At 47.1% G+C, this 13264-nt stretch overlaps 1 protein-coding gene across 10 annotated transcripts in view; it reads left to right on the forward strand.

Moving 5' to 3' along the window:
* Positions 1–13264, forward strand: part of axo (axotactin) — a 206452-nt gene that overhangs the window by 175251 nt on the left and 17937 nt on the right. For all 10 annotated transcript variants that reach the window (XM_075668602.1, XM_075668599.1, XM_075668604.1 and 7 more), the window contains 5 exons: positions 183–330; positions 2151–2323; positions 3347–3455; positions 7015–7200; positions 7896–8093. In XM_075668602.1, the coding sequence (XP_075524717.1) occupies positions 183–330; positions 2151–2323; positions 3347–3455; positions 7015–7200; positions 7896–8093 (814 nt within the window). The remainder of the gene's footprint in view (positions 1–182; positions 331–2150; positions 2324–3346; positions 3456–7014; positions 7201–7895; positions 8094–13264) is intronic.

Here is a 13264-nt window from a genome sequence, read left to right on the forward strand (position 1 = left end):
CTTTAACGTGCACGTAAATGTAAGTACACGGGTGTTTTCGCATTTCGCCCCCACCGAAATGCGCTTCAAGTAACGCAAAAATTTTGCCATGGAAACGTTCAAACCCTACTATGCAGAACACAAGAGCGGCGCATCTTACGATGCCTTTGTCGGTGAGACACTGCCGTTTTCTTTTCGGTCAGGTCGACGGCAAGGAGTACGTCCTGACCAGCACTACCCCAGACACTTCGGGACCCACGGTGGACATCAGCTCCAGCCTCGTTATCGTAGGCGGAACGAAGCGCGACCCGAGATTCGGCGACTACGGTGACTTCCAAGGATGCGTCTCTAGTAAGTGATTGTCAGTGTGGCCGATCGCTCGTCGTTATCTCCGCTGGTGTGGTGCTCCGCTGCTGACCGCAAATGGTCGCACGTGCGACTCCTTGCTGTGGCGTCCACGTGCCGTTAGAGGTGCCTTTGTGATCGGGAATGGAAACCGTGCGACCCGAGGGCAAGGGGGGGGGGGGGAGCTGATTATTGTACAGTGGCGCAACAAACAGACGCAGACGTGCAAAGAAGAAACGGTGCAAGGGCAGTCTTTCAATGCAAGGTTTTATACCATGTGACGATCTTATACAAAGTGGGACACACCACTAACTGAAGGAAGCAACTAAAACCTTTATAGTAACACATTTACACCACACACGTAAGGTTAAATATCCTTACATCCGCGAGAAGTACGGAAATCAATGCGTCAAAATGTCGTGTGTGGAGAAACAGAAACAAAAAAAAGTGACTGTTTATAGAGTATCTGAAAGGCCAGGGCGGCTATTCTGTTCACCGTGAAGCTCCGCCATACTGTCCAATTCACTATCTTATCAACTCTGTTTGGCCCAGGTGGCTGCGACGCCTCTCTGATTGATTCAAAATGCCACCTTTGCTGAACTGCAGTGATATGGTTCAGATACGGACGTTCATACTTCATTAAGGATACGTAAGGCTGACTTTCACACACCTGCACGTGATTATGAATATGATGCGCTTCATCTGCCTGGTGTGTTATCTCGATTTGTTTGCTTTTGTCACGTGTTTACAACGAAGGCTACGCAAAAGCATAGCCTTCGAGATTTGTATAAGTTAATTAGAGGGTACCGTCGTTGCGGCGTGGACTTTTGCACCGCCGATCGACGTAAATTTTGAAGCAATGCTATATTTCTGTACGCGGAAGGCAATGAGACTCTGCGAAGATGCATAATCGTTGTGCATTGTGACATTCATAATGCAACATTATATTGGAAATGATGAATTTCTAAAGTTGCAAGGCCGTTTGAATCCAGACGGTCGAAGTTTAGGCAAATCCATGAACTCTACTCGTTATTATGCTTGCTGAACCACCATGTTTGCAGCTCCCGTAGACATAGCGCCAGAGTTCCCTCTGGTAATTTTTTTTAGGAAACTATGTCGTTATAGCTACGGATCTAGCATGCCTCAGTGATCACAGAGGAAGGTTTACCACTAGGGACTATATGGCGTAAATGTATCGATGCCTTTGAAAAGGCATCAACGCCTTTTCAATAGCCTTACTTCTGGCTCAACTTTTTCAGCCCTAATGCTAATTGAACGCGTAACAAGGCAGCGACGCCCACGGGGAACTCGAGAAGCTATGTGGCAGGGTGGTACAGGATTCAAATTTTTGGCTACTACCAGCTTGACAGTCTGTTGGCAGCGACCTTTTATACAAGTATTTCATCTCATTGTAATTGGTCGCAAATTGCATATTTTTTTTCTTTTTTTCGCATTTTCTGTCCCTAGCGTAGAGCCGCAATCTGCGGGCCTGCGAGGTATAGCCTTTGAGAGGGACGTGGGCTGTCTCAAAATTTCGCGTGCCCGTTTCAATTTCTACCTCAGCGTCTCCTTCAATCTTGTTTCTATTTCCCAACGTGCAAGGTAGCTAACGGTATTCTTTCCAGTTAACGTCCCTGCCTTTCCTATGTTCTCTCCCTCTGTCTTTCCTCATTTTATGTACACTGTTGTCCGGAGAAATTCGCTGGTCTCGTAAGACCTTCGTCAGTTCTCTCAACGGGTTTGGAGTTATTTTAGTTGGGCCGACCAGACCGACCGGCACCATGCCTATTATCGCTTTCTTTTCGTGCTTGTTTTTTGCACTCCAGACGTGGTTGTGGAGCTGCGGACGCTCAACATTCGCCCACTGGAAACTTACTTCGGCTACCAGAAGGGGGCGCTGGAGAAAGTCAAAGTTTACGGCACCTTGCGGGAAGGAAGGTGCGCCGAGTTCGCCACCATCATCGGAGACAAGACAGAGGCCATCTTCAAGCCGCCAGCGGTAACTGACCTTTTTCATTCAAGAGAGTGATGCCCAAATTGGGTGTAAAATTCTGCGCCATCTGTGGACGTAACGTTTTACTATACTAACGGACGACGTTTCGTGGCAATCGAGAGAATGCTACGGAGGGGAAGCGCACTGGTAACAGCGCTCCTAAACACAGTTCCGCGATCGCATTTGCTTTTTTGCGTGATTAAGCTGGAGGAAAGCAAAACATAAGCATATTGTTCACTAGAACACTTATCCTAAAGACTTAAAGTACAACGATAAATTTGAATTTAATTACTTTCTACTTGGTCTTCTACGACTACAGCAAAGCGAGCTGTGCGTTCTGCGAAACTATTACCAACATTATGTCGATTCACGAATGCGGGCACTTAATGGTGCACGTTCTTTGACACAAATGTAACTGCGATACCGTGCTTTAAAGCTGCTAGTTCCTTCACTTATGTACATCTGCCTGAAACACATGGGGCACAGAGAGTACTAGAAACTCTCGGCTTTTACTGTACTAACAGCAGTTGGCGTAGATCATAAAACAGTCGTTCTATTCTCAATGTCTCGTATTCCGCCAGTAGTAGCGATCACGGAGGCCCCCTCACACACTTCGCACTGCCTTGTTTAGCTAAAATGTAATTTCAGTGTAATTTTTAATCACGGAAGCTGTTCTTTGACGATGCCTGCAATTTGCAACGTACTTCAATGAAAACAATACTTTATTCGGTCAGCATCATTATTCTTTCACTCTCAGTGAGACAATCAGTGTAATTCAGCTTCGACCGAATTATATCGTCCTAAATGAAACAGGTTGTGCGGGTGTGCTGCCAAGAAAGAATTTGGCAAGAAGGTATTCCGTGACGTTTAGCGACGTGTACTGTATAGCTACAGATTGAACTTCACGTTAAAGCGAATTAGGTCAGCCTAATTGCGATAGTAAATATTTGCACGTGCAGTTTTGACACGCAGTGCAGGCGATCCCTGTACGTATACAGGGAATGCAAGTTCACGAGTCCTTGTTCACAGGTCAGCGTACCGGAGTGGCACAAGACGAACCCCGTCCTGGTTCCCTACAAGCACAACTCCTTCCATCCGCAAGCAACCAAACTCCTCTACGCGAAGGCAACCAGCACGCGTAAGTGCACTCCGCAAAACGCATCCTTCTCTTTCTCCGACGAGCTAACTGAGGTTATGCATGTGAGAAAGACGAGTGTTGGCAGTCTCGCGCATTCTGGAACGTTTCTTCACTTGACACTCCACCTCATCTGAAGAACGAGGTGGAGAAGAAGCTTCATTGACACTTCGCGGCAGTGGTTGAGATGCGTAGCGTCTGCCTCACTCGAGAGGCGGCGCTGGGCTCAACTCAGTGGAAGGGAGGAGAAAGCTTCGAGCCTAAGATTGTTTTACATAGCGGAGTGGTTCCTGTCAAGGAGCGGTCGTTAAGGCCGACTGCCTGGGGGCCTGAAATTACACGGAGGCCTTAACATGCTTATCGAGGTCAGAAGGTTGTGGGGCGTGAGATGTGAGAAAAAAACATAAATATTTTCGCACCCTGGGTAACGGGAATCCAAGCCTGCGCTAGTATTTACAAACATCTTTTGTTTTGTCTTACACGAGATTATCACTGTTATTCACTTGTCTCTCGGTGCTCGACACGCCTACTGTTGCAAATCTTTTTTTTTAAAGTGGTCGCCGATTCTGTAACGAAGTCGTGTCGAATTAGCGAAATCGCATCGAATCAGATTGCGTGCGCCACGGGAGCGGTGTTGTACATCCTCGAATGTACGCGAGCAGGTGAGATTACTCAGAAATGTACGTAGATATATGCATAAATAGCCTACGGTATAGAGTGTCCTACTACAATTATGAGAGGAAACTCTGGCGCTCCTCTCGTTCAGCCATCATGGGAGTGATGGTAAGGACATGGATTTTTATTGTCTTCGCGCTTGTGGCTTCAGACGTTCTTGTGGCTCTACTTACTGTGCTTTATCCGCTTTTATCCGCCATAATTTTGAAGTAATATTAATTTTCTAGACGCAGAAGGCAATCAGTCTGTGCGCGCATTCTTCAAAATTGCAAATTGTGGTCCGGTGACGCGATATTTTCTCCACACAATCAGTTTGGAGAGTCACGAAGCATTTTGGAGTCATAAGGACCAAGTTTAGACAAATTCAACTACTAACCATCGTCACCCGCCGTGGTTGCTCAGTGGCTATGGTGTTAGGCTGCTGAGCACAAGGTCGCGGGATCGAATCCCGGCCACGGCGGCCGCATTTCGATGGGGGCGAAACGCGAAAACACCAGTGTACTTAGATTTAGGTGCACGTTAAAGAACCCCAGGTGGTCGAAATTTCTGGATTCCTCCACTACGGCGTGCCTCATAATCAGAAAGTGGTTTTGGCGCGTAAAACCCCATAATTCCATTCAATTCAACCATCGTTCCCACGCTGGCTGAGCCGCTATACTTGGAGCTGCCGCAGACACTAGTGCCAGAGCTCTTTCTAGTAAAATTTGTACGAAACTTTATGGCCTATGGGCTTCAATCGTGAGTTCAGATTCGACAACTGACAAAGGTTGTCGCCGTTGTCATTTGAGTGTCGCCCGTTTTTCTGTACAGGAGTTCGCGCAATAAAAAGTTATATTCTTTCTTATTGCGACCAGCGCGCCCAAAGCTATACGGTAGTGTAGGTTGGATTGCGCAACATTTTGACGAGACACACAAAAGAGAAACGCACAACACAAAGCGCTTGTGGTGTGTGTTTCTGCTCTGTGTGTCTCGTCAAAATGTTGCGCAATCCAGCCTATAATACGCTATACCAACACGCCCAGTCGTCCACCTTGACTATACGGTAGGTTCTTAACTCACGGCTTGGCACTGTCTGGTTGAACGCTGTCGATACACCATATTATGGGCGACTAGCATAGCATTTGTAGCTTTTTACTGGCTAGAAGCACAAACTGTTCGGAAATTCAACTTTTCTGCGGAACACAAGATCCGTAAATCATAGATGTTGACATTACTTGCTGCATAATCCCGGGGCGCGCAAGTGCCCACAAATAATAATGTGATGAAAAAGAGAGGTTCATCTCATGACAGCCATTGCCGGCATAGGGGAGAAGACGAGCGCTCACGCCTTCTATAATGGGCGCTTAATCACGTGACTTACAACATTGAGCACGCGAGTAAACGGCGCGCATTACGCCACCATATCGACCCTCTTCGTGGCGATCTCGTGGGCGCTGCCATGTTTGATCACGTGGTGACGCATCCATTCCTTGGCTCGCGTGCCTCCGATTACAATGGCTATGCGTGACACCTGTGCGGCTTAGCAAACCTTTCTTTCGGGAGATATCATAGACGGTGACTGCGTGGACGACACGAAGCTATGGCCACAGCTTCTGAGAACATGCAAAAGCGCTTTGGAAGCTGATTAAGCCATGTTCAAAGGGCACGAGCAGCGTATATGGCGCTTGTTTTAAAAGCGTGGCTAACTATGAATTCCAAGCCATCCAATATTTCCGCTCGTGGATTGAATCAGGATTAGTGTGTCTTGCGCTTCAGTATTTACACTTGGCAAAAATTTTGAAGCAGCGGCTTGTCACATTTCTGAATCAGTAAATTTCTTTGGTGTGGTCTCTATCTGATTATATGTGCCTAATCGCTCGGGGGTGTGCTCAGTTCAGATATATTTGTTCTTGCTGCGCGCAAAGCTTGAAACGTAGCCGTTTTGTACATTGTAATACCTTGTAGCAAAAGTGTATTATCGCTAGTAACTCGGTTACTCTTGTCGACCGTCACGAAACATTCAGCTTCGAACATTCGTGCGCTATCGGTGTAGTCCGTCATTTATTGTGCGTATATGGTGCGCATATATTCAAGTGTGCCTCCATTCACTTACTGACACGTTGGCGATAGAGTGGGCGTAAGATGCCGTGCCATTTGGGGTAGATGTACGCAGATACTGTGCGAGATATGTTCTATGACGGGAAGCGGCGCTACTCCCTTTGTCGTTCTTTAACGAGCGGTACTCACTCTTGCCGATGTTTCGAGGCTGAAGCAGTTTCTTCGAAAGTTACCGATACAACGTTGGCGGATGAGCAAATTTCTGTATTCTCGAAGAAAGCCGTGCATCTCGAAGTGCTGGAAACAACACGTACGGGCAGTTGTAGCAACGGTCGGCGAATTTGGCTACACAGATTCATTCCATTCCTTAATAGGCCAGTGACTACTTTTGCAACCAACTACTGCACATGTCTTCAATCCACATAATTTATATCCGGCATGATTGGGCACAGTGCGGTAGCGAAAATTCAGTTGCATTTCCGATAGCTGATCGCACAGAAGCAAAATGGAAGCGATAATGGTTTCGTATTCGTGCGCTGTCGCTGAGGCGACATACGGTGTGCCGCCGAAAGCGCCATCTCGTTTCTCTAGAACAAACTGCTCCGCGAAAGGGGTCAATACTTCTCGGCTCACTCTCGCACGCTTTCCATCGTACCCGCTGCATACGGTGCGCGTGGCGCGCTATGACCTTATCGCACTCGAACTTTATGTGGAACATCACGGCGACGGCGCAATCGTGCCTGGATTGTCCGTATAATTGCTGTCGTAGTTAAATATCCCGAATTTCGATTCCCATTGGCTACTGTACATATGTCCGGTCACGCTGTCTTCGCCGTCGGCGTTCTCGCAGGAGTGGCGGTCATCATGGGTGTCGTGCTCATCGTGGTGCTGATCGGGGTATTCCTCTACGCCTGGCGACTGCAGAAGCGTCATAAGCACCAGAAGTTGCGCGAGGACCTCACTTACTTCCGGCAGGGACCCACCTACAATCCGGCACGGCCGACTCCCAGGCGCAAGGTCAACTCACCCGCCAAAGGTTGGTCGACCTTAGGTAAAGAACAGAGAGCGAGACACCACGGGGCGCCTGGGGTGTGGGGTTCTCTGGTCTTTGTCCTAATAGTGCTGCAATGGCTTCATCAAATGTTAACTTTCCCAGTAACAAATCATGCTTGCGTAAAGCCTAAAAGGGGTCACTTAAGAATTGTGCCAGCAGGTGTGGGAGACCGGGCGAGTGTCGACGTTTGCTTCTAAGTGATTGCACACATTTGTCGTTTTCTCACATGATATCGGAAATCCTTGTTTTACCTGTTTGCTATAACTCGTTATTCAGAAGGTGGCGCTGTTCACATTTCATTCTTAAGTGAGCCGCACCGATAGGACTGTAGGTATCTTTCGCTATTTGAAATAACTCTTGCATATTGTTGCGAAGACGCGAAAAAATACACAATGAAACAGTGCACATTGGCAATGCTTGCAGCTTTAGATAATATCATTCACTGAACAAGCTACTTTGTGTCGCGGGTACTACGTCTTGGTATTTAAAACAAAAGTAATGTTTAATATGCATGCAGTATACAGTCGGCAGCAGCCATGAAAACTCCTGGGACTTCTTTGAGTTATCCTTCTATTGTTTTCAGGTGCTCTTTTAACCTGTAGCGCTTTCGTGTCAATGTGTCAATTTCGTGTCAATGACTTCTTTTTTTTTATTTCTATCCTTTTCCTTGGTTCTAGCTGTCAGCTTCAGCCGGGTGAACAGTGATTATCAGCCGGTTCCTCAGACAAACAAGGAAGTGCTTTCGTCGACGCCTCGCAAGTCGCTGGACGTGATCATACCAAAGTCTGTGCCATTGGCCAATTCGACGCCGCCAAAGCCCATCCTGAACCACCGAAACTCGACCCCAGCAGTGTCGCCCATAGCAAATGGCCTAGGTAACCATCTCGCCAGAATTTTCCAGTATTTAGGTCGGTCGGCGGGTAATCACAAAGCTTAGACTTGGGGGGGAGGTGGGCTTATTGGCACTGCGAACTAGTAGTACAGTCCAATCACAATTTTTTATGGACCACCGGATCTGAGAAATAGCTGAATATCTCCACAGCCTCACAGCGCAGTCTCGTATATACACTTATAGCCTCTACAATATAGTTTATACGAAAGGCATTGTGATGTATGGTTTTGCTGGCCATACTGTTTCCAGGCTGCTCGAAACTTCAGCCTTTTCTTAGAACCCGCGATCGCTAAGCTTTTGTGGTAGATTGTACGTGCTACCAGGCTAGAATACACCACGCGCGCGCACTGAGTTACAGTCAAGGTTTCTAAAATTTTGCGTGAGTAATGCATATCACCTGTAATTATCGGCAGTTGCCCAAGGCTGTAGAATACACATGGGGTAGTGTTGTGACACTTAAATTTGGAAATGTTTGCAAAATTTGACTAGTGCCTCGTCGTGTGCTATTTTAGTGGTACCTAAGCTACCCACCATGGTATCTCATGGCTTTGGGATTATACTTTAAGCGCGTAACGTCGTGGCTCAATTTCCGGGCTCGGCGGTCGCGTTCCGACAAGAGGCACACCAGAAACACGCTTGTGCGTTTAGGTATAAGCGTGCGTTAAAGAACGGCTGGTCAAAACACATTGCGAAATGGATTTTGCGCTAGAAGAGGCGGACAAAGAAAAGGAGTATAGGACACACGAAGCGCTCGTGTGACCTGTACCCCATCCGTTTCTCTTAGCGCAAAATCTATTTCGCGATGCGTAGCCAACTCGCCCGAATCGCCACTTTGGCTGGTCAAAATAATCCAGAAACTACGTCGCCCAAAGGAATAAACGAATCGATCGGTCAATCAATGAATCAGTGAAATAAATAATCGATCCAGGTAGCAAAGTTTAATTAGCTTATTTCAAGGTTCAGCGCGCCACTGAAATCACTGATGTTGGTACGGCAACAGAATATGCCTATAATTAGTCTATACTTAGCATGAAGTTTTCAACAATCCGAGAGGGATTGGACAGTTAATATAACGCGTCTCCAGTAATATCGATCTGGCAGCTTTTTCGAAGACTGAATAAGTTGGTTACTCAGTGTGCGAATGGCAGTTCTTCGAGAAAGTTTGACCTGTCGAATTTAGGTCATTCCTTCTTTTCTCGATTGACCAACTTCCTTTGCCTTTCATTGCTGCTTCACAGTTAAAGCTGAAGCACTGAAACATTTAAAAGACGACAACATTGCAAATGTTTGATAAAAAATACCATGAACATGATTATCATTGACAAAGGCTGGGAACGCATCACGAGAAAGTAGTCTGTGACATCACTTTCGTTTCCTATCCTAACGATTAGCAGTAGCATTGCATTGGGGCTCTGACGGGTGTTCGGGTAACGGGGGCATCGTACATAATTTTTCGTGCCCAGACGCGGCGCTTTACAGCATCGTCTGCAATACTACTATTAATTACCGTATTTACTCGATTCTAACGCTCCCTCGATAGTAACGTGCACCTGTTTTCCGTGACCAAAAAAAAAAAAAATAAAGAGTACAATACCGCGCACCTCGTGCTTTCATATAGAAATACTATTTTCTCTCATTTGGCAAAAAACAGAGTTATTCCCAGTGCGTTAAGTTGCGATGAATAAAAACACGAATGGAAGGGGCGTACTTTGCCGCCAAGATTTTCACTGCGCCGGTACGAGTCGCGTGGAGCAATAGATATCGCTCGTCGTCGCTATTCTACAACTCCTTTTCGCTATCAACAGACCAAAGCATTTCATCCTCGGTGCCGTCCATGGCATTCGAAATCCCGCACTTTATAAAGGGCTTGTTGACCATGGCAGACGGGATCGTGCACCATGCATATTGCACCCATCCAGCGACGTGCTGTAGCGAGGCACGCTTCATTTTATTGGCGGGCGTGAATTTTGGCAGTCACTGACAAGCCATTCGGTGTAGAGCGCCCGAATTCTATCGTTCACTGGCTTGTTCAAACAAACATCGAGCGGCTGGAGCTGCGATGTCATGCCGCCGGGTATCACGACCAGGTCGGTGTTGCATGCAACCAGCTTGTCCTTGAGGCGCTGGTCAAGGTGGCACCTGAACGCGTCGAACACAAGCATCCCACGCAGACCCAAACTGCCGCCTGGTCTCTTCCGCCAAACGTTATCAATCCAGTCAGCGACCAAGTCCGTGGCCATTTTCATTTGCGCGCACAATCACGCCACTCGGAAACGCGATTCCTTTCGGGAGCGTCTTCCGTCTGAAGATAAGATACTGGGGCAGCTTGTGCCCATCCGCAGTGCAAAGAAGCATTGTGGTGACTAGTTTTCTCGTGGCCGGAAGACAAAACTCGCACTTACTTCGCCCCCTTCTTTTCAACGGTTGTGGTACGTGGCAGGCATGTCAAAGTAGCACGGCGTCTGATCGGCATTTTCAATCCGTCTGAAGTGGTAGCCGTTTCTATGGCTCAACTTCAAAACGTACCGCTGAAAACTGTGCAATTTCTCTTCATATTCTTCAGGCAATTTTTGTCATATCCCCGTCCGCCTTCGAAGAGAAAATCCTTTTATTTTCATCAAATTTGATAGCCAGCACCTGTTCGCTTTGAAGTCACTCCGCATTAGCCCATTCTGTAGGACTAACTGCATCGCCCGTACTTTGAGCAGATCGGTCGTCACAGGCCGCTGTGCCGCTCGCTGCTCTTGCACGTATGCCGCGAGCAGCTCTAATATTTCGGCGAAGCGGCCCTGCTTCGGTCCAATGAAACTCTTCCTTGTTGCTTTGTTAGCGAAAATATTCTCCTTCTGTTTGCGCCAGTCCCGCACGCAAGTTTCGGGAACTCCGAACACCTGTGATGCGGCCCGATTTCCGTCCTTCTCCGCGCACATGATAACTTTCCTTTTAAATTCAGCATCATGGCGGACTCGCCGTGTTTTCGCAGTCGGCGCTTCCGCGCTTATTGCATAAACGCAGAAAGCGGGAAGACAGGCGGTAGACTGGGTTACACCAGAGCCTGGTTACACGTACAACATGGAGGTATGCACATGGAGGAAGCCACGGCAGTTGGGCTAGGAGCGCGTACGAGGCGGCTATTTTTCGAATGCCGATGGCGGTATGGTAACGCGGATTGAGGGTCGTACTCGATTCTAACGCGCATGCAATTTTTGGACCCGTTTTACGGGAAAAAAAGGTGCGCGTTAGATTCGAGTAAATACGGTATTGCTTGTTTAATCAGAACATATTATGAGCCGAGGACCAAGCAGTGAGGCATGACTCAAGCTATTAGATAACTTGGGTCGCTGTTTGTGTGCCACTGCTTATTGTGCGAGATCGTCCAAACATCCAAAGTGGCTTGAGAGAGAGAGAAAGCGTTAATGAGAAAAACGTGTAGAGATCGACCTGAGTTGTGTGGCTCTAGCCTGCTAGTTCACGTTGACGAAGGGAAGGGCAAAGAAAGCTATCGCTTTAAAACACACAAACACGTACAGTGACAGAAATACTGTGAAGTAAAAGTTATTTACAGTGTGTCATTGGATGCCTGTATCACGTGGGAATGCTAGAAGCGCTTTAGTAGGGCGCACTTGAATTTCCGGACATGGCCATGGCCCAATGAAACTACCATGAAGCCACAAAGCAAGCCTTCTACATACGCAGTTAGAATTAGATTGTGGGGTTTAACATTCCGGAGCTTCAAAGCAGCCTATGAGTGGAGGACGCCGGAATAAATTTGACCACCTGTGGTGTTTACAGCGTAGCTGTTAGCCTCTCGGTGGTTGGGATTTCTCGCGTGCGTCCGTGAACAAAAATTATCGTCACCAGCATTGGATCATGCCCCTCCATGCAAACAAGAAGGCAGTGGTTCAACCCCCTCGTAATATAGAGGCTACAAACACTTAGCAAAGTGAAGCGAATAATGCATACATTCATTGGAATCATGCATACAACGTACAGAGCAACCTGCGTTTCAATAAAGAACAAGCTGAAAAGAAGCTTCTATCATCATTACGAATGGCTCATGCCCAATTAAGCAAGCAGAAATGCATTGGTTCATACCTCCGTAAGCAAGCAAAAACGAAATGGCTCATACCCACGTAAGGCTGAGGCTACAAGCACTTTGCAAAGTGAGGAGAACCGTGCATGAATTCATTGAAGTCACCCATACAACACAGAACAGTGTACGTTTGAATAAAGAACAAGTTCAATATAAGCTTCTATCATCATCAGCAGTGGCTCATATTATCATAAACACGCAAAAATGAAATGAATCATACCCGCGTATGCAATGGCTCATACCTCCGTAAGACAGACCACAAGCGCTCAGCAAAGTGAAGCGAAAAGTGCACCCATTCATTGAAATCACCCATACAACACACCATAACAGCATACATTTAAATAAAGAGCAAGCTCGAAACAAGCACCCGAACCATCAGTAAAGCCTTCCATACCCCCTCAGCAGTTGTAGCGCTGGTTTTGCTACAGCTTCGCTGGACATCCACTTTCGCAGGGTCGGGATGGCGAGTTAATATTTTACAGCAAAGCTGTATATGGCTAGGGTGCCATAGACTTCTCGTTATCGTACACAAAAAACTATCATCAGGATTTGGCTCATACCCCTGTAAGAGCTCATACCCCCCTAAGCAAGCAATAAGTGCAGTGGCTCATGGCCCTGTAGGGCAGAGGCTACAAGCACTCAGCAAAATGCAGTGAGCAGTGCTTACATTATTTCTAATCACGCATAAAAGATACAGAACAGGCTGTCGAAAACTGTCATCGTCAATGTCTCATACCCCCGTAAACAAGGAAAAAATGTAATGGATCACAGTCCCGTAAGGTTCATGGCTACTTACTTTGCGTCGGTTAATTGCGACGACACTACCCCTGTGGTTGTTGTCGGTGATTTCAACGTGGATGTGTCGGGACCGAAGAGGGAGTGGATTACACGTTTCGTGTTGCAGACATATCGCTTGCAATGCCACACCGGTCCGACCCAAGCGACTACTCAACGTCGTACGTGCGTCGATTTGACATTATCAAAAAATGTGTGTGCAGCTGCGGGTATGCTGATCGGTGAATATCATAACGACCACAAAGCCATTCGGACCTTCGTTACTA

This window comes from Dermacentor variabilis, chromosome 9 (assembly GCF_050947875.1).
Source record: "Dermacentor variabilis isolate Ectoservices chromosome 9, ASM5094787v1, whole genome shotgun sequence".
NCBI classification, from domain to species: domain Eukaryota; kingdom Metazoa; phylum Arthropoda; class Arachnida; order Ixodida; family Ixodidae; genus Dermacentor; species Dermacentor variabilis.